The sequence below is a fragment of the Ranitomeya imitator genome, chromosome 8, assembly GCF_032444005.1.
Source record: "Ranitomeya imitator isolate aRanImi1 chromosome 8, aRanImi1.pri, whole genome shotgun sequence".
In the NCBI taxonomy this organism is placed as follows: domain Eukaryota; kingdom Metazoa; phylum Chordata; class Amphibia; order Anura; family Dendrobatidae; genus Ranitomeya; species Ranitomeya imitator.
In genome coordinates this window covers 171,930,483-171,956,525 of record NC_091289.1, presented here as the reverse complement: position 1 = coordinate 171,956,525, position 26,043 = coordinate 171,930,483, and the positions used below count along the sequence as shown (strand labels likewise).

Here is a 26,043-nt window from a genome sequence, read left to right as displayed (position 1 = left end):
GCAATTGGTCTTACAAGGGATTACTTTAAAAGGTAAAAGATCAAATTTCCGAAATCTGTATTTTTCCCCGTTCTGTCATCATGTCTTCAAGCTCCACCCTAAGTGATTAAGACCCAGCCTTTTTGATCACAACATTTGGGATGTTCCTGCTTCGGGGAGGGGAATATGAAAAATACAGATGTAGATACATTACATGGAGATTCGAAAGAATGAAAAGTAGAGGATGACGAGGAATACATATGTTAATCATTGGATTAGAAGTTGTCCTATAAGTAGAGCGCACATATGTACACAGTCCTTTCTGGTGGCAATGTCCCTTTTTGGGTAACTATATGCACACGTAACAATCCGTTCGTCTATTTTAATTTAGTGCACGTCAGTATTCTGCTCTTATTGTATTTGCCATTTTGTAATCCCCTCCAAACACACAATGTAGGCAATCCATCCCTCACAGTCATTCCATAATACTGACCTGCTCAGAAAGACGTCTCGTCCGAAGGAAAAAACCCAAGAGGCATCCAACGATTACAGAAAGCACCGAAAGGATAAGCAGGCCATTCCTCTTGCACACATCCTTGGCTCTAGCCAGTACTGCATCCAGTGCCCCTGCCATTGTGTCCCAGAAATGCCCAGGGGATGATCGGCGTCCCACAGAGGGACTACGCCACTCCGGGAAAAGCCAACTCACGTTCCCTAGAGATCAGATCAAAGCCAGCACAGGCTGGCCAGCCCACAAGGTCACCCCTCACCCATAAGCCATGCAGCTGGCATTACTGTCCCAAATTAATACCCCCAATCCTATTACTGACTTCATCATTAGGAGCCTGGGAGGAGATTAGGGAGCTTGGGATAATTGGAAAAGAATATGGCTGCACAACAGCAAGACATACATATGAGGGAGAGCTCTACGTGACCGCGGCAATATCAACAGTCCGCAGCGTGCGTTTAAATAATAGATAAAATAATAATAATAATGATATCAAGCCCAGGAGTAGTTATTTATTATAGACTAGATGGCAGCCCGATTCTAAAGAATCGGGAGTCTAGAATCCATATATACTTTATTTATTCAAATGTAAAAATAATACAATTAATAAATAATAGTAAGAAAGAACAAAAAATGGCTGCACTGACCAGCTCTTGACAATTCTTGTTATTTAAGGTACAGTTACACAGGATCCATGAACATGCTTATGAGGGGAGGGATGAAAGACATCAGACGACAACTTTGCGTGTTGTGGCAAATGCCACAACAACGGTTCTTTGCTTAAGAACAATGTCAGGTAGTAGGAAAATACCCAGTTAATAATAGGCAATAGTTATTTGCAGGAATGCAGATATTAATAAATAGGCAGTTTATATTGCAGAGAAATTGCTGGGCAATAATGGACAATGTCCTTATGTGGCAAATAATAGAGCAATATACCCAATGTGGCAAAGAAGAGGTTAATAAACGGCAGTCTCTCAGTATAACAGTCAGTGAATAATAGGCAGTATATGGAGAAAACACCAAACAAAACTTCAAAATTGGTGTGAAAATGTCACTGAACCACTTCACAACTAAATATATATAGTTTTGGTAAATGGTATTATCATTTTTTTGACGAAATTCGGCAGGAGCTTGAAGAGCAACGTCACTGGGCCCGCCTCCACGCAGTAGAAACTTGCTGTGAGGTAAAAATTCAAAAATCACACCAAAATGGCGGGCGGAGTGTGTCACAGTACGGCACGTTTCTGATTGGTCGCTCGCAGCAGGCGGCAACCAATCAGACACTGGACACTGTTGACGTCACTTATCTCCGGACATTAGCTCCGGACATTAGCTCCGGACATTAGCTCCGGAAGTTGGCACAAATTGCAGGAAGTAGTATTCTAGGCAATTATATATTAGATATGCAATGGTTAATATGAAATAAAAGCGATTATGAATAATACATTAGTGAATAATATAGGAGTTGTCACTTTATAAATAAAAATGATGCAACTTCGTAATTTGCATTTATCAGTTCACAGCTATTATCAAGATCTTCATTTATCAATACTAAGGGAACGGCCCCACGTGATGTATTTGCTGCATCGCATTTCGCTGCATTTTCCAATGTAGATTTCACTCTTTTCAGTGCAAGGATGCGACATTTACAGACGAGATATCGTAACTGCGCACAGACTATGGCTAAATGTCATGCCAGTACATATGTCAGCATTTATTACATATATACTGTGTGTGTATATATATATATATATATATATATATATATAGATGGATATGCTACAGATTTTCCATTAGGATTTAGAAAACCCACAGCTGTATTGCAGCAGCAAAGTAGATATTAGATTTTACCAAATTTCATCTGAACAGGCAGGGAAAATGCAAAGTGGAAATCTTCAGAATGTCAATTTACGCATTGAATTTTTCTGCTTTTGTCTTTGGATATAAACAGAAATATTCTCATACATAAAATTGAAATATTGTGCACAGATTAAAAATACAACAAAAAATCTACTATATAAAGCTGAATGTGTGTGTGTGTATGTGTGTGTGTATGTCCGGGATTGGCATCTGCACCGTCGCAGCTACAGCCACAAAATTTTGCACAGTCACACGTCTGGACCCCGAGAGCATCATAGGCTATATTGTGAGGTGAAATTTTAACCCCGCGCGTTCCAATTCACCAAACAATTTTGCCCCTATCTACATAATGGGAAAAAATGAAAGGAAAAGTGTTGGAGGCAAATTGACAGCTGCCAGATGTGAACAAGGGGGACGTAAAGAGTGAGAGCGATGGCGCCAAAGAGTATATACCGTACAGTTGCTAAGGTGGGGCCCCGACATGGGATACTCACCACACACGGGGATATGAACACACACACAAAATGCGCCACACACTTCCACGTGCTTGAACACATATCACCCTCAGCACACATTTCACCACACATTCTCCAACCTCGCCACATAAAAGTCGAAACACAAAAGTCGCCGCTCAAAACTCGCCACGCGCAGAACTCGCCACATGCAAAAACTAGGCTCTTGCAAAACTCGCCACAAGTGCACAACTCACCTCATGGAAAACTCGCCACATGCAAAACTTGCACATGCGGAAAAATTGCCACATGCACAAAAGTTGCAACACATGCAAAATTTCTTCACACAAAACTTGCACATACTCAAAAGGCACCACACAAAACTCGCCACGTGCAAAACTCGCCATGCGCAAAACTTGCTGCACACAAGTTGCTACACTAACCTGTCACATGCAACTCGACACACAAAAAGTTGCTACACGCATGTTGCCACACACAACTCATCTCACAAAAGTCGCTACATACATGTCGCCACACGCAACTCAACACACACAACTTGACAAACGAAACTCGCCCTAAAACACACACAAGTCTGGTCTTATCCTTCAAAAATAAAAATCTGATTAATAAGCAGACAAACTACAACAAATGTACCATAAAGGAAATACGGCAGCTGTCAGTCACATGACCTGTCTATTATGTGTATGTGTGAGCTAATATATACTGCCAGGGGGAGGGCTTCCTGTTGGCTGGGGATTTATCAGGCTGCCAATTTAGCTTACAAATACTGAGGGAAAAATACTGAGCAAATAACGTGTGAACGAGGTCTAATACAGGAGGAGATGACACACAGGTATATACTATATACAGGAGAGATGACACACAGGTATATACTATATAGAGGAGGAGATGACATACAGGTACATATATATACAGGAGGAGATGACATACAGGTATATACTATATACAGGAGGAGATGACACACAGGTATATACTATATACAGGAGCAGATGACCTACAGGTATATACTATATACAGGAGGAGATGACATACAGGTATATGCTATATATAGAAGATGACATGCAAATGTGGCACCCCTAGGGGTATTTGCCACAAAAATAGTTACTGACAGTAAGTACAAATACTAAAATAGCAAGACTGCACTACCATCTCCGGCCAGAAGGGGGAGCTCCAGAGACTCCCCTTGATCCATTCTGGTCTGAGAGAAGAAATGGCAGTTGGGCTAAGGAGCTGAAAGTGAGAGGTCATACAGTTGAATCTCTAAGGCTATATTCACACTTTGCGGATTTTGCTGCGGATCCGCAGCGGATTTGACCGCTGCGGATCCGCAGCGGATTTGACCGCTGCGGATCCGCAGCAGTTTCCCATGAGTTTACATTTCAATGTAAACCTATGGGAAACAAAAAACGCTGTGCACATGCTGCAGAAAAATCAGCGCGGAAACGCTGTGGATTACATTCCGCAGCATGTCACTTCTTTTCTGCGGATTTTCAGCTGCTCCAATAGAAAACTGCAGTTGAAAATCCGCAGAAGAAAACGCAGTAAAAACCGCGATAAATCCGCAGTGAAAACGCGCTGCGGTTTTCACTGCGGATTTTGTAATTCTGCTGCGGAAAAATCCGCAGTGGAATCTGCAAAGTGTGAACATAGCCTAACAGCCCTGTGACTGTTACCAGGCCTAAATCACCGGCCTGAGGAGAAGAGGGATAGAGAAAAAGGACATTGTGAGAACCGGGTAGCATTAATCACTACTCAGAACAGGCGCAAAGACGGATACCGGATCCGTGGCTGTATTCATTATATATAATACAGCAACCGGAAAAACGTGAGGTGATATCAGCTTCACTAGGGCCGGACGCAGCAACAGACACAGAGTTCAGCGGTACTCCCAGAGGGGGTAAACCGATAAAAGGACTCGGGTTGCCCGTCGAACCAGGACCCGGAGGGGACAGATTGGGCCGGCAGCCAGTTCACATACAGCAGCAGGGCCACACAGAAATTGCGCACAATAAGAGGCGAAGACCCCGGCAGGGTCAAAGTAACTCAGAGTTCCCATACAGACTCCGGTGACAGGACTGGTTGTAAATCCTTTTATGTCAAAGTAAACTGGTTAAACGTTTCAGTGCCTCAGTCTTTCATTTGGACAATAGCCATCTATCCAGGATCGGGATCGTCACCGCTGGGAGAACCTGCTGCTGATCAAGTAAGTGCCTGTCCCCTCATGATACCCCTTACACTGTGCATTGCCTGAGGCCACAGCACCGGGTCAAGCCACCCGTGACATCTCCCTCAAGAGACAGACTCCATTGGTCCGGTGCTGGGTATCCCGGTCTCCTGGGCGTCACAATTGGCGTCACGAACAGGATCTAGCCAGCCCGTATACCGGGTATTGTGTGCCCAAAACTGTGAAAACTGGGATGAAAAATCTTGAAAATTGACTTTATTAAAGAAAAATCCATTCCCCATTGAAAACTATTGAAAGTGACTTTTCCCCATTGGTTATAATGGAGTAAAGATGGCCGCCATCCCCTGAGGTAATCACCTCATAACCGTTAGGCACGAGACTGTTAATTGAGCTACGCCATCACCTGAGCCCCAGTCTAACTGAAAAACTTCAGAATCCGCCATTACAGAGCGCGTGGCGGGCGGGAGCAGCAGGGGGCGTGTCATTGTGGGCGGCACCAAGCTGAGCGCTCTGACATCAGAGCAAGGGGAAAATCGATCCTGCTGCACAGCGGAACGAATCTACACTATCCTGACGGAAGCGGAGGACCGGAAGGGTCCGGATTAACTAAGGGGGCACAGTATGTCGCAGCACGGAGACGCCGCAGCACCCGGCAACGCTAATGCAGCTGAAAGACAGAGTGTCAATAGAGAGTCCGGCAGCGCAGCGGTGCAAGGAGTGGTGCCCATCATGCCGGTGCTGATGCCATATACCCCGGGTGGCCCATGGCTTCCAATGTATGAAGGTGAGCCTAATACCCTTGACGATTTCAGAGAAAAGATGCTGGCCCATTTTGACATGTTCCCTGTGGGTGAAGTTCAGCGTGTTAGTCTCCTGATGATGCAGTTAAGTGGCCATGCTAAGCGAGAAGTCACAGCATGGGCAGCTGATCTAAAAGGCACTGTTGAACGCATATTTGCTGGATTAAAAGCTACATTTGAAACCACGGCCAGCAGCAAAGCTAAAATACGATTCTTTAATTGCAAACAAAAAGCTAATGAGGGCGTGAGAGACTTTGCCTTAAACCTGCAGGAAGCCCTTAAATCACTTACACTGGCTGAACCCATTTTTAACACCGGAGCGGATAAACTGCTAAGAGATCAATTTATTGAGGGACTCTACACCCCTTCTCACCGGGGGCATGTGAGCATGCTTGTTTTTAAAAACCCTGAATTGACATTTGCCCAATTAAAGGAGAGCGCTATACGTCTCCAGCTGGCAGAGGCACCTCGGGATCAGGATCCTGCGCAACCCATGGCAGAGGCACCTCAACAACAGGGAGTGCCAGTGACATCAGCTATGTCTGGGGCCATTGCTAAGCCCCTGGGGCCCAGTACTAATGAGGCTCTTCAACAAAAGCTTGACTCTTTAGCTGATGTTGTTGCTTCAATGGCTAAAACCATGCAGGAGATGAGAGGACACAAGATGGAGTTGGCAAACTGTAGAGAGGATGTTCCATGGATGAGACCCCGGAGATACCCGACATGGAGAGGACGACCCCGCGACCGCTACCAACCGGATGGACAGCCCATTTGCCGCCGTTGCCAGCAGCCGGGCCACTTTGCACGAGATTGTGATTTAAACGGGAATCCCCTGGGAATGCGGGCCGCTTCGCAGGAATGAACTTTCAAGGCCCAACACCCTGGCACGACAGGTACATCGGAGGACGACCCATTATCCCTATCGTGCTGGACGGAATTCCCCTCAACGCTTTGCTGGACACAGGTTCCCAGATTTCATCTATACCGTATATCCTTTATAAGAGGTACTGGGCTGATGCAGATATTGATAAAGGGCCCTCTGATGTTGAACTAGATATATGGGCCAGTAATGGTAAGTTGGTACCGAAACTAGGATTCAGGGAGATGACCATAAAGATTGGTAAAGTAGAACTGAAGAAACAGGGTATAATTGTTGTTGATGTTGACCGGCGGAACTGTGAACCAACTGTATTGATAGGAATGAATGTGTTAGAGAACTGCTTTTCCGAAGTCATTTCTGTCTTACAGCAAATTGCTGAAACTGCCCAATCCTGCCAGCAGAGAGTTCTCCGGAGGGAAATAAAAGTATTGATGTTAAGGCAACAGGTAGAAGTTGCAGGTGGAGAAATCGGCAGTGTGAGGGTAAGTGATCCAACATCTATTGTAATCCCACCAAAAACAGAAATGCTGGTATGGTGTAGAGCAGCCATTGGTACTAAGGGACGAGATTATCAAGCCTTAATAGAACCAGTGTACACCGACAGCAGGCCCACTATACTCACAGCACGAGGGATAGTCGAGGTACACCGGGGACGAGTGCCGGTACGACTTTTGAACTGTGGAGAGGAAGAGGTCACTTTGCCAAGGTATGCTACAATGGCAAAGCTATATACTGTTGACAACAATGCCATCACAACCATTGAGCCCTTAGAACCAACCTGTCAGGTGGAAGGCAATGGCTCAGATGGAGAAATGGAGGATTGGTGCCAACAGCTACACGTGGGCATAAATTCAACACCTACCCATCAAAAACAAGGGGTGTATAGGCTAGTGACGGAATATGAACAAGTCTTCAGTTAACACCCATTGGACTTCGGACGGATAGAAGGGGTAGAACACACAATCCCCACAGGTGACCATCCCCCAATAAAAGAAAGATATAGACCCATACCGCCTGCTCACTATCAATGTGCAAAAGATATGCTGAGGGAAATGAAACAGGCCGGGGTAATAAGAGACAGCTGTAGCCCCTGGGCGGCCCCTCTAGTGATTGTCAAAAAAAAGGACGGAACCATGAGAATGTGCGTAGACTACCGGAAGATTAATAACATCACCCATAAAGACGCCTACCCCTTGCCTAGGATAGAAGAGTCCTTAACTGCTTTGAAATCTGCTAATTATTTTTCCACCTTAGACTTAACAAGTGGGTATTGGCAAGTCCCTGTGGCTGAGAGAGATAAGGAAAAGACGGCATTCACCACACCAATGGGTCTATGTGAATTTAATCGCATGCCGTTCGGACTCTGCAACGCATCCGGTACCTTCCAGCGGCTGATGGAATGCTGCCTCGGACACAAGAACTTCGAGACCGTCCTCCTGTACCTAGATGATGTGATCGTCTACTCAAAGACTTACGAACAACACTTAATAGACCTGGCAGAAGTGTTCGAAGCCTTATCCAGGTATGGCATGAAAGTCAAGCCATCCAAATGTCACCTTCTCAAGCCAAAGGTACAGTACCTGGGACACATCGTGAGTTCGGAGGGAGTAGCACCAGATCCCGAGAAAATAAGCGCCATAAGGGATTGGCCAAGACCTACCAGCGCAAAAGAAGTGAGACAATTCCTGGGATTGGTGGGTTACTATCGCAGATTTATAAAAGGATTTACCAAGTTGGCAGCACCCTTGCAAGACACCTTGGTAGGGCAGACGAAGAAACCTTCAAACCGAAACCCTCCTTTTCAGTGGAACGACGAAAGGGAAGACTCCTTTGAACAACTAAAGAAGGCACTAACCGGAGAAGAGGTTCTGGCATACCCAGATTACCATAAACCTTTCATCCTCTACACCGATGCCAGTAATGTGGGACTAGGAGCGGTGCTGTCACAAAAGCAAGAAGGTCGGGAGAAAGTCATCGCCTTTGCAAGTAGAAAGCTCCGGCCTACTGAAAGAAATTCAGAAAATTACAGCTCCTTCAAATTGGAACTACTGGCAGTAGTTTGGGCTGTGACGGAGCGTTTCAAACACTATCTGGCCGCTGCAGAATTTATTGTCTATACTGACAACAATCCGTTGACCCACCTGGACACAGCCAAATTAGGTGCGTTAGAACAGCGATGGATAGCCCGGTTATCTAATTACAACTTCATAATCAAGTATCGAGCAGGTCGCAAGAATGGAAATGCCGATGCCCTATCCCGGATGCCACACTTGAGAGATGTAGAAGAGGAAACGGGGGAGCTTGAAGAAATTGAACTACCAGCCTTCCATCGTCCCAAGGCAAAACATCATCAGTCAAGTACCTATCAGAAACAACAAGAGGTGAATTTTAATCCGTTAGCACACCATAGATGGGCTGACACCCAAGACAGCAATCCGGCTGTGAAGTTGGTGAAGGAACTGTTGACTGAGCAAAGTGCATATCCCTATGAGGATGCCCCAGAAGAGACGCATCAACTCTGGAAAGAGAGAGGCAAAATGTTCCTGTATCAAGGGAAGCTCTGTAGAAGATACACCAATCCGAAAACACATGAATTGGTTTGGCAGATTATTGTGCCTAAACAAGATGTGAAGATGGTCCTCGAAGCTTACCATAATGGTGCTGGTCACTTCGGTTGGAAAAAGTTAGAAGTACTTCTAAGAGAAAGATTTTATTGGGTCGGGATGAGAAAATCAATCGAACAGTGGTGCAGAAATTGTGGCCCGTGCAACCTCAGAAGAAACGATCAAAAGAACCAAAGAGCACCACTGCAGCCCATAATCACCAAACAACCACTTGAACTTGTAGCCATGGACCACGTGAAGTTGACACCAAGCCGGTCCGGCTATGTCTATGCCTTGACCATCGTGGACCATTATTCACGTTTCTTGGTAGTAGTACCCGTAAAAGATCTGACAGCAAAAACAGCAGCCAAAGCGTTCCAAACGTACTTTTGTAGACCCCATGGATATCCGGAACAGGTTCTCACCGACCAAGGTACAGCCTTTGAATCAGAGATCTTCAGAGAATTCTGTAATATGTATGGTTGCAAAAAGATCCGGACGACGGCCTATCATCCACAAACAAACGGCTTATGCGAGAAGATGAACCATATTGTAATAGACCTACTAAAGACTTTACCTGAGACAGAAAGGAATCAATGGCCAGAGAAATTGCCTGACTTGGTGGATCTGTATAATCATGTCCCGGTGAGCTCCACCAACTGCACCCCAGCTTACCTTATGCGTGCAAGACCCGGCCAATTACCAATCGATCTAGAAATGGGAATTCTGAAACCAGACGCAGAAGTTCAAGACTCCAATTGGGATATCATATGGCAAAAGCAGTATCGCCAAGTGCAAGAGAGTGTGGAAAGAAGCCTTCAGCAAACTAGAGAAAGACAAGAGCGAACTTTCAACCAGAATGCTCTAGCGACCCCATTAAGACCGGGTGACCAAGTGCTCAAGAGAAATTGTCGAACCAATAAACTGGACAATCAGTGGGAAGCCGTACCCTACACAGTTTTACCAACAAGAGTGGATAATCCTAAAATGTGTCTCATTAGCAAAAACGGAGGCTTAACATCTGTACTAGTGTCAAGAGACAATCTTAAATTATGTCCGGAAGCATTGAAAGAGCCAGACGTTGTCCAGCCAGAACCAGAAGTTATTCAACCCATACAGGTTCAACCAGTAAAGGAAAAAGAAGAGGAAGTGTATCACACCTGTATAGGAGACTTTCCCAAAACCCTACTAACATACCATGGTGCAGTAGTGGTTCCCATGGTGGCCTTTTACCCAACACCGAACCCAATACCAGAAGTCCCAAGACAGGAAGAGGCTGACCCCGTACTACAGGAGGTTCCAGGCCAGGAAGAACAGATTCATGGTCAGAGTAATCCCATTCACGGTGGACTTGCCAACTCCATAGTCGTGGAATTATCTTTAGCAGAGCGGGCAGATACTACATCCGCAGTAGACAGTAGTACACCACATGAAGAGACACCGCTATTACGTAGATCACAGCGTAGTACCCAGGGTCAATTACCGGCCAGGTATGCAGATTACCAACTATAAAGCTCATAATATGAATTGTATATATGTTATGCCGTATATAGTTAAACAGAAAATGTAGTATAGTCATTGCTATCAGTCTGCAACGTTTAAGCCCAGTGCCTACAGAGACTTGTCTGTATGAACTTATTGCATATTCTTGAACTTTTTATCAGCCCGGAGGCACTAAATCAAAGCTCCGGAAAGACTGCTTTTTGAACTTTGCTTTTTGCTCTTTTTGAACTTTCTTTAGACTTTATATTGATAACTCCGTTGGAAAAATGGAGCTAAATTCCTGGACACTAAGTACAGTGCCGTTCCTAATACCTTCAAGGATAGAACTGTATTAATGGACGCTATTTGAAGTGACTTTTTACAGAACTCTATTTTTGTTTCCTTGAGTGGTTTTTGTAACTTTTCATTTTTAAGACTCTGTACATATTAATTGTTATTTCAAAATGTTATTGTCCCACAGTCCCGGAGTACTGTTCTTAACTAAGGGGGAATGTGGCACCCCTAGGGGTATTTGCCACAAAAATAGTTACTGACAGTAAGTACAAATACTAAAATAGCAAGACTGCACTACCACCTCCGGCCAGAAGGGGAAGCTCCAGAGACTCCCCTTGATCCATTCTGGTCTGAGAGAAGAACTGGCAGTTGGGCTAAGGAGCTGAAAGTGAGAGGTCATACAATTGAATCTCTAACAGCCCTGTGACTGTTACCAGGCCTAAATCACCGGCCTGAGGAGAAGAGGGATAGAGAAAAAGGACATTGTGAGAACCGGGTAGCATTAATCACTACCCAGAACAGGCGCAAAGACGGATACCGGATCCGTGGCTGTATTCATTATATATAATACAGCAACCGGAAAAACGTGAGGTGATATCAGCTTCACTAGGGCCGGACGCAGCAACAGACACAGAGTTCAGCGGTACTCCCAGAGGGGGTAAACCGATAAAAGGACTCGGGTTGCCCGTCGAACCAGGACCCGGAGGGGACAGATTGGGCCGGCAGCCAGTTCACATACAGCAGCAGGGCCACACAGAAATTGCGCACAATAAGAGGCGAAGACCCCGGCAGGGTCAAAGTAACTCAGAGTTCCCATACAGACTCCGGTGACAGGACTGGTTGTAAATCCTTTTATGTCAAAGTAAACTGGTTAAACGTTTCAGTGCCTCAGTCTTTCATTTGGACAATAGCCATCTATCCAGGATCGGGATCGTCACCGCTGGGAGAACCTGCTGCTGATCAAGTAAGTGCCAGTCCCCTCATGATACCCCTTACACTGTGCATTGCCTGAGGCCACAGCACCGGGTCAAGCCACCCGTGACATCTCCCTCAAGAGACAGACTCCATTGGTCCGGTGCTGGGTATCCCGGTCTCCTGGGCGTCACACAGGTATATACTATATACAGGAGGAGATGACACACAGATATATACTATATACAGGGGAGATGACACACAGGTATATACTATATACAGGAGGAGATGACATACAGGTATATACTATATATAGAAGGAGATGACATTCAGGTATATACTATATATAGGGGAGATGACACAGCAGGTATATAATATATACAGGGGAGATGACATACAGGTATATACTATATACAGGAGATGACATACAGATGTATACTATATATAAGGGAGATGACAAACATGTATATACTGAGGTGATGAGGTGAAAATGAGAGGTGTGAGGTGAAAATGAAAAGGTGTGAGTGCAAAATGAGAGGAGTGAGGAAAAATAATGGAGTGATCAGAAAATGACAGATGTGAGGTTGAAATGACAAGTGTTAGGGGGGAATGAGAGGAGTGAGGGAGAAAATGAGAGATGTGATTGGGAAAATGAGAGGCGGGATGGGAAAATAAGAGAAGTGACGTGCTATAACTAACCACAGATATTTACTATGCCCAGGCAACGCCGGGCTCTTCAGCTAGTATATTATATAAGTCAATAGTGCCCGTCATGTGATGTACAGTTCTGGCAAAAATTAAGAGACCACTGTAAGGGTATTTGCCCACGTTGCGGATTCGTGTGCGGATTTTTCCGCACCATTTTTGAAAAAAAAAACGCAGGTAAAACGCAGCGCGTTTTACCTGCGGATTTCCAGCGCTTTTTGTGCGGATTTCACTTGCGTTTTAACACCTGTGGATTCCTATGAAGGAACAGGTGTAATGCGCTGCAAAATCAGCACAAAGAATTGACATGCTGCGGAAAATACAAAGCAGCGTTTCCGCGATGTATTTTCCGCATGTTCACTGCACATTTTGTTTTCCATAGGTTTACATGGTACTGAACAACGCATGGAAAACTGCAGATCCGCAGCGTCAAATCCGCAACGTGTGCACATGGCCTCAAATGTTCAGTTTGTCTGATTTTTCTCTTTATAGGTATATATTTTTTAGTAAAATGTAAATTGTTCTTTTAGTCTATAAACTTCTGACAACATGTCTCGGGATTTCCAAGTAATAAATTATGTATTTTTTTCTGACAAAGAAAAATGGTTAAAATTTAAAAAAAATCCAGTGCTTTCAGACCTCAAATAATGCAAAGAAAACAAGTTCATAATCATTTAGAAACAACAATACTCATGTTTTAACTCAGGAAGAGTTCAGAAATCAATATTTTGTGGAATAACCATGATTTTTAATCACAGCTTTCATGCGTCTTGGCGTGCTTTCCACCAGTCTTTCACACGGCTTCTGGCTCAAAAATGTAAGCAGTTCTTCTGTGTTTGATGGCTTGTGACTATCCATCTTCCTCTTGATTACATTCCAGAGGATTTCAGTGGGGTTCAGGTCTGGAGATTGGGCTGTCCATCACAGGGATTTGATGTGGTGGTCTCTTAATTTTTTAAAGATCTGTAGATATCATATTCACAGTGCCACATAGTGCCATACCCAGATGTGTAAACCATGTGTTACCATACTCCTACATTTCCCTTTGCAATGGCCAAATAATATTTTACAGACTAAAAACTGATGATAAAAACTGACTGAAAACTGAAGACACTCAGATCTAATACACTAATGACATTCATACTATTTTTCTTTGCGTAATAATAACAAACACAGATGTCTGAATAAGGCTTTAAAGTGAGGGTGTTGGTGACCACTGCAGCCAATCATCAACCACTGATTGGCTACATCAGTCCTGTTGCGTCCGAGAGAGAAGAAACTGCCTTCAACCACTTTCTTCCAGCTCAGACAGAATGGGACCACTGCAGCCAATCACTAAAAAGGGAAAGTATGAGTTTTTATCAATTTAGGACCACCATGGGCCTGTTTTTAAATTAATAAAAAGTAGTGGCCATCACCTTTACATCTCAGATACGTTTCATCACTCAATGTGGCATAAATATTCTACACAGGGGTCCGCACAGCCTCCGCACAGGTCATACAGCCAAGGATCACTGTGCGTCCCAGCTGTAGGGCTGTCAGCCATCCAGAAAGTCCAAGATAATTAAAAAAAAGGTAGAATAAAAGGGTGTCAGTGAATTTTTGGAAACTGAAGAAACATTTAAGGATAATTTTGACTGTAATTATCATCATTTCACAGTTTACAATGAATGCAGCTGATGTCTCAATATCAGAATTATGGGCTGCGGACACGGATCACTTATAATGATTTACTACGGATTTTCCAACGTGTCTGTACACATCAGTCCGTGATTTTTTTTTAGTAAACCGTCCATACAAAATAAAGAGTCGACTTGGCAGCTCAACCCGCTGCATCGAGCCTTGTGTTGTGCCCCCATTAAATTCTGGTATTGTTTCCTACCTTATTATTTTGTATAATCTTCCATAAAATTCTGTTTTTACATCTGATTATTGGACGTATTTCGCTTTTTTATCTTCATTTTTGTCAGGTACTTTGCAGTTTGTGTATATATATATATATATATGTATATATATATATATATATATATATATACATATATATATATATATACATACATAATTTTTTTTTTCATTTTAACATCAGGCAAATGTTGCAACCCCCCCCCCCCCCCCCAAAAAAAAAAGAAACCTTAAATTAAAAAAAATAAATGCATATTTTGCAAAATTTGCTGCTTCTATTTCTGGGAAGGGTGGAATATCTGCCGGCATTACTGCCTGCGGCCGCTGAACAGGGGGAAAGCTCTGCAGTCCGCACGGTCAGTTGACTTATTCCCGGAACTTTCGCTTCGGCAGAACGTTTCCGGGGGACAGAATTCCGCGTTGCACATATCAGTGATTTTGAAGCCGGGGAGGAGAGAAGGGGCGGGACAGAGGTGAGAGGAGGAGATGAGGGAATTAGGGGAAAGGTGAACGGGACGGTTACAGGAGGAGAGGAGACGGTGACGGTCCGCGGAGTGAGAGGACTTACACACTCTGGTATGGCGGGACACCATAACTACAGGGGAGGGAGGAAGGTGACCTGGCAACCCACCTGCCGGAAGGATGAGGGTGTTGCACACCTGTCATTTCACTTTTGGGCAGAGGAACTCTGGATTTTTGCTGCTGCCTCACATTGCTGATTACATAATGCAGCCATGGTTTCCCATAGAAGTCAATAGAAGCCTCGTCCTGTCCTGCTGAGAGCTGGTGTCCATGAGCCTCTGATGCCCCTCCATCATGTGACCGGCGGACCCTCGTATGCAGGTTTAGGGCCATCTTACGTGCGATCGCACAATCCAGTACATCTATCGCCATGTTGTGCAAAGTAAAAAAAACAATGTCCCTATTTCAAAAACAGCGCCCTCTTTGTCCACAGGCTGTGTCTGGTATTGCAGTTTAGTCATTTTCTCTTACATAGGGCCATGGATGGAAGCGGTGCTGTTTATGGGAAAGGAAAGTCCTTTACTTTTCCTCTTATCCTGGATGTTTGTGACTTAAGTGATCAGATTTGTGAGGGTCAGTCTCAAGGGGACCCCCCACCCACTCCCCCTGCACCGATTGGCTGACTGAAAGTATCTTCATCCGTCCTCTTCATCGGTGACATTTGGTACCGGGGTGCCGCAGCCCAGCCCCATTGAGGACCTGTTCCTATGTCATGTAAACACTGTGCTTTTTGGATTCACGCCGCCTGAACCGGAGCCTGGCTGTGCGATTGTCTTTTACTGAAATGCTGCGGCATTTCAGAGAAAACTTTAATTTTAAAAACAGCCCACTGACCATAGAGAGAGACCTGACTAGCTCGATGCAGTGTAGAAGTGTCACTCAGCTTTAGTGGGGGCTGGAGAAGCTGGCCGGGGATGCGCCAGATGAGCCCGGTCTCTCCCTATAGTCACTGGCCGAAATGTCGCAGTGTTTAACTAGAAGACATATTTGTCTGCAGTCGCACAGTCGAGCTTTGGTTTGAGCAACATGAATCTAGTGACAGGTTCTCTTTAATAGCTTAAGCAAAGTGGATGGGATTCCAGCAGTGTGTCACTTACTGGGCTGCTTGCTGTAATTCTTATAAAAATCACAGTTTTATCAGCAGAAGATTATCACCAGAGGACTAGTAAATATGCTTCCATTTAGTCCTCCATTTTCATGAGCTCTGTATAACCCCCACCCCTACCACTGATTGGCAGCTTCCTGCCTATGCACAGTGCACACAGAAATCTGACTATCACTAGTGTGGGTGTGGTTATACAGAGCTCAGCATTCAGAGAACTGCTAGATCTGCTGAAGATAAAACTGATTTTATCAAAACTGGAGCAAGGAGCCCAGTAAGTGACACATCGCAAGAATCAGGATCTCTGCCGCTACGTCATGCGATTACATGGTTAAAACCGGCTGATAGATTCCCTTTAAAGATACTGTGTATTCTTTTTTTTGGGAGGGGTGTTCTGATCCCGCTAAAGTTTTTTTTTTCAGGGAGGCTGAAAAAAAAATGCATTTGCATTTTTAAGTGCAGGACCCCAGCATTGCTACATTTTAAAACGCTGTGTCAAGTCTGCACTGAAAATGCATAAAAAAGCAAAATAAAAGCAGTTTTCAATGTGGCAATAAAGCCTCAAGGCTATTGTTCACTCCCCAAAAGTCTGTTGTTTTTTTTCTGCCGATGTCTGTACCAAAATATGAAATGGCAATCTCATCTTATTGATCTGCATTATTGGTGCATTTTTTGCCTCCTCCCTTTTTATGTGGTTTTTGGTGCAGATGGTAAACAGCTATTACTTTCCAGGTATTAGTTTTCCCAGTGTAGAAACAAATGGATTCTGAACTTAGAAACACAACTGCTTTTTTTTTTTTTAACTTCCCATAGAAGCCGTTAGTGAGCGGCGACTCTAATTGCGCTCCTGGCACTGACTGACAGCCGGGTCTGTTTCTGATCCTGCTGTCAGTCAGTGCTGTGGGTGCGGTTACAGCCGTCACTCTCTATACACAGAGCAATGAGCAATGATTGAACCCGCGACTGAACGCCGAACGCTGCCAGGCGGAATAAAGTTTCCTCCCGACAGCGGGACTCAAGGTGCCAGCTCTGGGCAGATTCATAACGCTACTACCTGCAGATTAACACTGTTTTTTCACATGACAGGTCCCCTTCAAAAGAAGAAAACTGCACTCTTCCACTGTGTCTTTAAACCCAAATGATGTTCATGAGTTTTTATGAAATCACATTGATTCTGTTTAACTTTTAAATGCAGAGGAATTTCTGCACAAACAAAACACAGCAAAAAAATGCAGCTTTTACAATACTTGGGAACAAGGACTTAGACCTCTATGATGAGCCTGAAAAAATGTAAAAAAAAAAACAATGAGGAATTGCAGCATTTTTTCATTTTAAAACTCTGCTTCAAAGGATTTATCTGCAGTAAAAATACCACGCTATGGTCTTATGCAGCATGTCCCCTTTGATACCCATATCTCTAATTCTGCTGACTTCTGTTGTTTTCCAGGTTTCACAGATTCTGTTTGCCGAAATGGCTCGTCTCCTGACTAAATCCTGTCTCTTAAAAGGAGGTTCATCATGTGCCCCAGGTTCGGTTTTGCTCAGGACATACAACTCTGGAAGCGCTGACACAGAATACTTGCACAAAAGCATTGTACCAACCATGCACTTCCAGAAAAGCCTACCCAGGTGGGAATCTGCATTTATGTTCTCTCCAGTAGCTGCAGAGTGAAGATTGTCGGAGCATCAGCAAATTAGTACAGCTATTTTGTTGAATGGAAATGTATGGTATTTTCCAGAGTGCTCTCTGTATACCTTACAGATTGTTTTAAAGACTACAGGTTGCTGTTATTCAGCTTTCATAAAAGATCACAATTCTCGGCTCTTAGACCTGTACTGCAGTGAACCCTACACCTTTCGCATGATGAGGGTAGATTATTATTTGTCTACGGGAAGTAAAATCTAAGGATCCTAGTAAAAGACCGTAAAAAGATCTTGAAAACCAGGGGAAAATAGAATGGAAAGCTGTATGTTTCTGCTGCACCATTGTGTCCAGCAGAAGTCTGAGTGTCCGTCTCCAGTAGAAACTCCCGAAAATGATGCACGATAGACTGCACGTTCGCTCTGCTGCCACCGTTAGTCTATGGCCCCATCAGCGCATATCTCCGAATCGTGTTTTGCGGGCCGTTCGGACGTATGCACGGAGAACCGAGCATCTGTCTGCTGACTGCACAGACTGATTACGTGACCAGTTTCCTAGTAACCTTTATGTTCCCCATAGCTGTCTTATTCTCTGCACCAGGTATAACAGGTTTCCTGAAGCATTGCTTTAACCACTTCCCAACACAGACAGTTTTGGCTTTGTATTTCAGCTCCACATTCAAAGAATCCAAAATTGTTTTGTTTTTTTTTAACTCTATTTGCTGTTCACATATTGCAGATTATACCCATGTTGTTACCTGCTAGTATACTTTGCTATCCAGTACAATGTCTGCCTGTTGCTATAGCCAAAATCCTGCAGATCCAGTGGCCATTGGCATGGCATGGCTGGGTTTAGGCCACATTGTCAACTGGACGTTTTTTGTTTTTTTTCCCCTAAATTACATGAATGATTGTCAATGCTGCCAAACATTAGAGAAAATAAATATTAACATCAGGTCATCAGAGCAGGTAATGGTTCCTCGATGGGTGTGGTGCATAGAAAGGGTTCCGGAGCGGATCCCAGATTGAGCAATAACAGAAGGAGGGGAATCCAGCTACACCAGAGACACCAGGCATGTACGGGCTTGGCCTGGCGCACTGTGGATGTTTTTTTATAACATTCTTGCAGTAGCTGGATATCCCGCCTTTTCTTCTATTAATGCTCGCCTACAGGTATGGCACTGTCTTTGCTACCCCAGTGCACCAGGCACAAATATAACCTACATGCCTGATGTCATTTGTGTGATCCCTGCAGTAAAGGTTGTTTAGGATTAAGTAGGAGGAAAAAATGTTTGTTTTTTTTTCTCCCACAAACAGCACCACTGTTGTCCTTGTCTTGTGCCTGGCATTGCATATTGCACCTCTGCTTTATTATCCTTAACCCGTACTGTATGAAATCTTCTTAAAGGGAATCCGTCAGCACAGAATGACTGTTCAAACCAAGCAGTCACTCAGTGCAATCTTGGTGCGGCCAGACATTTAAGTGCATCTTTCCACCTACATGTTTTCTCTCTTATCTTCAACCCCTCCTCTTTTTGATGGACAGCTCTGGTTTTATAGAGGCAGAGATGGAGGTAACACAAGCAGGTGGGAAGGTGCTCTGAACTGTTTGGCCGCTCCAAGGGTGCACTGAGCGCCTGTGCCGACAGACCAACTTTAACCCCTTAATGACCGCCAATACGTCTTTTAACTGACCTGAGATATAAGAGAATAGCCTCCCCATACAGATGACAATCCAGCATCTGTTGGTTGTACACTATAGCTGACAACTTGCTGTACCAGCCATGATCAGTATTTACACCATCTAAATCTGTTTAACCCCTTAGATGCTGCTGTCAATAGTGACTACATCATTATAAATGGTTAACAGAGTGTGGGGGCTTCTTCTTTATCCCAATTGGTGCCCTCAGATCATGATTTTGTTGTCCTGATGTTTGCCATGGCAATTCATGACCAAATAGTGGCCTTAGAGTCTGACGGCTGTAGTAATCTGTTTAGAAGTTACCAACATTTAGGTGGTAAAAATACACATTTTCATTTCTGTCATGCCACTTTGCATTAATTCCTGTAAAGCACCTGAAGGGTTAATAAACTACCTGACAGCAGTTTTCAATATGTTTAGGGGTGCTGTTTTTAAAATGGTATCACGTTTGTGGGTTTCCCAATATATGGGACCCCTAAAGTCACTTCAAACATGGATAAGTCCCTAAAAAAATAAATTTTGTAAATTTCTTTGAAAAAATGAAAAATTGCTGCTACATTTTTAAGCCTCCTAAAATGCTAACACAATAAAATAACATTTTACAAATGGTGCTGATGTAAAGCAGACATGTGGGAAATGTTATTTATTAATGGTTTGCTGTTGTGTGACTATCTGGATTAAAGGGATAATCATTCAAATTTAGAAAATTGCTAATTTTTTAACATTTTTCTCAAATTTTTGATATTTTTTATAAATAAACACAAAAAATGTTGAACAAAATTTACCATTATCATAAAGTATAATGTGTCACGAAAAAACAGTCTCAAAATCACTGGGATTTGTTGAAGCGTTGCAGAGTTATTACCACATAAAGTGACACTGGTCAGATTTCAAAAATTTGGCTCGGTCACTAAGGGGTTAATGTATTTTTAGAGTATGAAATATGAGGGACATTAAGATGTATCTTGCTGCTGTGATAGTAATATGGGCAAAGCCACCCTGCTCTTGTATTGTAGACAGCATGATTCAGCACATACGCCGGGTTTATTGTCATATATGCATGATAACAGTATGTACCTCACTAATATACTTTACTAGTAACAGGTGGTGAGTCCATAGTCTGCACTGGGGCCAGGTCTTGTATTTCTGTGTCGTTTCATTAGCTTTGGCTTTCTAAAAATTGTTATGCACGTTAGTATAATTGCTTATGTACAAATTCCTTCCCCTGTGTTTGTAGGTTGCCAGTACCTAAACTTGAAGACACGATAAAAAGATACCTAAACGCTCAGCGACCGCTCCTCGATGACGAACAGTACAGGTAGGGGGGTGTAATATCCGAGTAGTGCAGGTGCCTGTTATTACAGTTATCACACGATTATTATATCTTTCAGCAAGACGGAGCAGCTGGCACGTAATTTCCAGAACGGAGTGGGGAAACAGCTGCACGAGGAGCTCGTCCTGCAAGACAAGGAGAACAAACACACCAGCTATATCTCCGGTAAAAGTCCAAACAGGATAGGAAGCGATAAAACACACTGAGATTTAGAGATGAAGGCTACAATGAAATCGTCATGCCAAAAACACAATTCCGGTCTCATTTTCATTTGTACCACCAGGTATAAAATAAAAATGGTGACCGCACAGGCCTCTGTAACATAATTATCTATATAATTGCTGATGCAGGAGAGTAGGATGTTATTTAGTCAAGTGCAAACTGTGGTCTTTCCATGCAGCAGTGTAACCCATTAACGAACACACATGCAGCAATCTTGTAGGACCACCAAATACCATTTTTTATATATATTATGTATCAGAAAGTAAAGTTCTCATTGTTTTAAAATGCAAAGGAGCAAAAAAGAAATGGCCGAGCATTAAAGGGCTAAGAGACAAGTCCTCTAATTCAGTGATTTAGATTAATGATTACATGACTACGTATTGCCTCATTATAGGGTTTCTTTTATAACTGGAGGCTGGATATGAACGGGTTTCTCGTCTGCTGTATCTGAATAGTGACAGCAGTTGTGTTTTTTGTTTTTCCTCTTCCCTGTTACATAACTCTATCCTGAATAAACAGAGTGTAAAGCCACCACGTGAGTGAGAACTCTGCGCACTCCCGTATTAAAGGGGTTCTCCAATTACTATAAAAGTTTATAATATACTTGGTATGTGAAAAGTACCACAATCTTAAAATCAGACGTACCGACCGCCACTTTCAGCTTTATATGGGGCTTCCCATGTTAGCCCCTGACCATCGCTGTATAGGGAGAGGGACAGATGACCGGCTTTTTACAATAGCCAACTCCTTCTCCATCTATGTATCAGTCTGGATGAAATGAATACGGATGTTCTTTCGCATGGAAATCTTGTAATTGCGGCTCTTTTCTTAATCATGTTAGTAAGATTCATTTTTTTCCCACTTTACATACTTTTTTCCTGGCTGGACAATCCGTATATCCAGCATGTAGTCAGCGCCCTTTAGTGGTGGCTGTTGACAGCCCAAATTTTACCCTTTACCTCAGTATGGTTGCAGGGCTCTCCATACATGTGTCGTGAGTCGTGACACAGTCGCGACACATGCAGCTGCAGCGCTGATCGGCCGGCGCAATCCAGGAAGCTGGGTTCCCTCTGCAGCTTATTTGGTAAACGCTAGAGCTTGCCGAATAAGAGGGAACCCAAGCAAATTCCCTCATCTCTACTGTCCTCGGCCAGAGGACCGACGTGGACTCTCGATCCGCTCCTCTCTAATTAACACATTAATCAGCACAGCCTTTTAGATCTTTAAATTACATTGTGATTAAATGTGGAGACTCGCTTTAAAGGCGTTTTCCACTTTTAAAAAAGTTGTCCCCGAACAGTAGCGCTCACGTAAAATAACAAAATCGGGTAGGTCTCGTTCTCTCTAGGTTCAGCATTGGCTCTCTGCCATTGCCTCTGAGTCTTGGCTGTAGTGGTGATGTCACATCCACAGCGCACATCACCATTTCAGCCAATCACTGAGCTCGGAAGCTTTGCTGATGTAGACGGCAGGAGCCACTGACCTCAGTGATTGACTGACGCAGACGTGATGTCAGCCCTGCATCCTAAACACAGAGACGGGAGCAGTGGCAGAGAGCGAACACCAAGTCAGGGAGGGCGACTACTGTCTGATTTTGTTATTTTCCGTGTCTGTAAGCGTTACCACTTGGGAAATCTTTTTCAAGATTTTTCATCCTACTTTTTTTCTTCATGTCTTTCAGGTCCATGGTTTGACATGTATCTCTGTGCACGCGAGTCCATTGTTCTTAACTTCAACCCATTCATGTCTTTCACTCCGGATCCAAGACCAGAGTATAACAACCAGCTCCTGAGGGCCACAAACATGACCGTCTCCGCTATGCGTTTCCTAAAAACAATACGAGCTGGTTATTTAGAGCCGGAAATTTTCCACTTGAATCCCGCAAAAAGTGACACTCAGAAATTCAGGAAGCTTATCCGTCTTGTGCCTTCCTCCTTGTCTTGGTATGGGGCGTACATGGTAAATGCTTACCCTTTAGATATGTCTCAATACTTCCGTCTCTTTAACTCCACCCGTATACCAAAGCTAAACAAGGATGAACTGAAGACGGACGAGAAGGGAAGACATCTCCTGGTCCTCAGGAGAGGGAACTTGTACGTATTTGATGTATTAGATAAAGATGGAAACATAGTGAAAGCGTCAGAAATCCATGCCCATCTGAAGCACATCCTGTCTGACTCAAGCCCCGCACCCGAATTCCCCCTGGGGTATCTGACTAGTGATGATAGAAACACATGGGCACTTGTCAGGCAGAAGCTCCATGATAATGGCAACCAAGAAGCTCTCGGGAAAGTAGATTCTGCCGTGTTTTGTCTGTGTCTAGATGACTTTCCAACCAGAGATAACATTCACTTGTCGCATAATATGCTCCATGGATCCGGTATGAATCGCTGGTTCGATAAATCATTCAGCATCATCATGACGGAGGACGGCACAGCGGGCATTAACTTTGAGCACTCGTGGGGCGATGGGGTCGCTGTTCTACGATTCCAAAATGAGATTTTTAAGGACAGCACAGAGAGGCCCAGTGTATCCCCACAGAACACCCCCACGGCCGTAGACTCCAGTAAAGCCGTCCAAAAACTTATCTTCAACCTAGACGACTCTCTCAAAGCGGCAGTATCTGATGCCAAGAGGAAGTTTGATGCATTAGTGGGTTCACTGACTATTGAAGCCATGGAGTTTAAGAGAGGAGGGAAGGAGTTCCTGAAAACTCAGAAACTCAGTCCTGACGCCATATCTCAGCTTTCCTTTCAAATGGGCTTCTTCAGGCAGTATGGGCAGACAACTGCAACCTACGAGTCGTGTAGTACGGCAGCCTTCAAACATGGCCGAACAGAGACCATCCGCCCCGCTTCTATTTATACCAAAAAGGCTTCTGAAGCTTTTGTGCAGAGTCCTTCGAAATATTCCTCGACAGAGCTGAAGGAAATGCTGCACAGTTGCTCCAAATATCACGGACAGCTCACAAAAGAGGCCGCAATGGGTGAGTAATATTCTGACATCAGTCCTTTTAGTTGGTATGTACAAACCTTTTATAGGGTCATCCGCTAGTTTAAAATATTCTAGATGGGTCAAAGGTGGATGGAAAACTAAAACAAATTCAGTAGTTGCCTACTAGTGATGAATGAACATGTTCGGATAAGGTGTTATCTGCGCATGCTCGGGTGCTAAGCCAGGAGGCCATCACCATGAACATCAGCTCGTCGCACAAAAAAAAACCTCACACCCGCTCCATTAACGTAAAAATGAAAACATTACGGGTCTGCAAAGATAGTGACAAACACATTTGTTTTATATATATTTCAGAATTATTCTTCATAACTTAAAATGAAACCCTACATGTTTCCTATGTTTTGGATTATCAGGTGATTTTTTTTTTTTTTTTTTTAAACACACACAAAAAAGCCGGAATTACTTTTGTTTTGTTTTTTTATGCAACTTCACTGCACTTGGATTTTTTATTTCCTCCCAATTTAATTATATGGTAAAATGAATGGTGTCATTCAAAACTACAACAAGAGTCCTCATTTGACCATCGATAGAAAAAATAAAAGTTATGACTCATGGAAGAAGGGGAGGAAAATACAAAAGCACAAAAAATGGAAAATCGTCCTTTCATGGGGTGATTACATTATGTCCAATCTGAAGTTTCGGCTAGATGGCGGTGATTGTTGTTGCAGCATTTATTTTTTTTGTACGTGCACATAACACTTTTTCTTTCCCCTTTCTGCAGGTCAGGGTTTTGATAGACACCTCTTTGCCTTAAGATACCTGGCAGCCGGCAAGGGCATGAATGTTCCAGAGCTATTCCAGGATCCGGCCTATGCGCGGATTAATCACAACGTCCTATCTACCAGCACCCTGACCAGCCCTGCCGTGCAGATCGGAGGCTTTGCCCCTGTGGTCCCTGATGGATTTGGTGTGGGCTACGGCGTCCATGATGACTGGATTGGTTGCAACATATCTGCCTATCCAACGCGTGACGTGAAGCAGTTTGTGCAGTGTGTGCACCAATCCTTGGAGGACATTTTCAAAGTACTGGAAGACAAACGTGTGAATAAATAATGAAGCCCCGACGGCTGGAGAATGAATGATTTAATTGCCTTTTATAATTTTCTTACTTCTGTATGCGCAGCTGAGATTGTACAATGTAGTTGAATTGGCTACAGAGGTAACAATTGTGATATATATGGAAATGCGTAAAGAATGCAGAGCAGTCTGGATTATTATGTCCCATCAAGAATAGGAACTCTCAGGGAGGATACGAGACGCAGATTATTTTTAATAAATTCTTAATTAACGGTTTACTCTTGGGCATTGAGGCTACGTTCACATTGCATTCGTCCCGCGCAGCGTTTTACTGCACATTTTCCAAATTGAAGCAAAAATTAAAAGTGTGAACAAAACACAATAGTAAGTAAGCAGTTAATTAGCAAACAGCAACTGAGTTGTTGAAGTTTTGAGTTTTTTTTTTTTTTCATGGGGATTTTGAGAGTTTCTGCTCCAAAAACTCCTGAAATAAACAAAAGATTAAAGGGAACCTGTTTGGACGATTTTGCCAGCGATACGGCTGGAGAAGTCCTAGAGCAACAATAAAATCAATACCAGATTTGTAGTAATCCAGCATGGCACTGCTGAGAAATCAAAGGTTAAAGCCACTTGCAAATTAGCCTATTAGTGCATTGAGGGTGTGGTGATGTAAACTCTTGACACGCCCCCACTGCACTTCCAGGTTGATTTGCATGTGGCGTCAAAGTTTGATTTCTAAGTGCAGGAACATAGATTACGGTAACAGAAGGTATCGTATTCTTGTACTACGTGCTATACAGCCAGACCACTGGTTCCAGTTGTAAAATCATCTTGATGGGTTCCCTTTAATGAGCTCAATACGTATTGGATATTATCGCAATCTGAATCATCTCTTACATGTGT

General features: G+C 43.6%; 2 protein-coding genes across 3 annotated transcripts in view; one reads left to right on the top strand and one right to left on the bottom strand.

Moving 5' to 3' along the window:
- Positions 1-718, bottom strand: part of SLC1A7 (solute carrier family 1 member 7) — an 86,798-nt gene extending 86,080 nt beyond the window's left edge. The window contains exon 1 of one of the 2 annotated variants that reach the window (XM_069737891.1): positions 473-718. In XM_069737891.1, coding sequence (XP_069593992.1) covers positions 473-613 — 141 coding nt within the window. In that variant the 5' untranslated portion in view covers positions 614-718. The remainder of the gene's footprint in view (positions 1-472) is intronic. The other variant, XM_069737890.1, reaches the window with a different exon arrangement.
- Positions 719-15,033: 14,315 nt separating this feature from the next.
- CPT2 (carnitine palmitoyltransferase 2) lies at positions 15,034-25,416 on the top strand. The gene is made up of 6 exons (XM_069737889.1): positions 15,034-15,162; positions 17,658-17,839; positions 20,791-20,871; positions 20,945-21,051; positions 22,790-24,094; positions 24,845-25,416. Exons 2-6 carry the CDS (start codon positions 17,682-17,684, stop codon positions 25,174-25,176), a joined length of 1,983 nt encoding a protein of 660 aa, XP_069593990.1. The 5' UTR covers positions 15,034-15,162; positions 17,658-17,681; the 3' UTR covers positions 25,177-25,416.
- Positions 25,417-26,043: the final 627 nt, after the last annotated feature.

What these genes read in the sequence shown, in the direction of transcription:
- CPT2 (XM_069737889.1), top strand. Translation starts at nt 17,682, where the DNA reads ATGGCTCGTCTCCTGACTAAATCCTGTCTCTTAAAAGGAGGTTCATCA. An exon ending in TTCCAGAAAAGCCTACCCAG is followed by an intron (nt 17,840 to 20,790) that starts GTGGGAATCTGC and finishes CTGTGTTTGTAG; the next exon opens with GTTGCCAGTACCTAAACTTG. An exon ending in CACAAAAGAGGCCGCAATGG is followed by an intron (nt 24,095 to 24,844) that starts GTGAGTAATATT and finishes CCCTTTCTGCAG; the next exon opens with GTCAGGGTTTTGATAGACAC.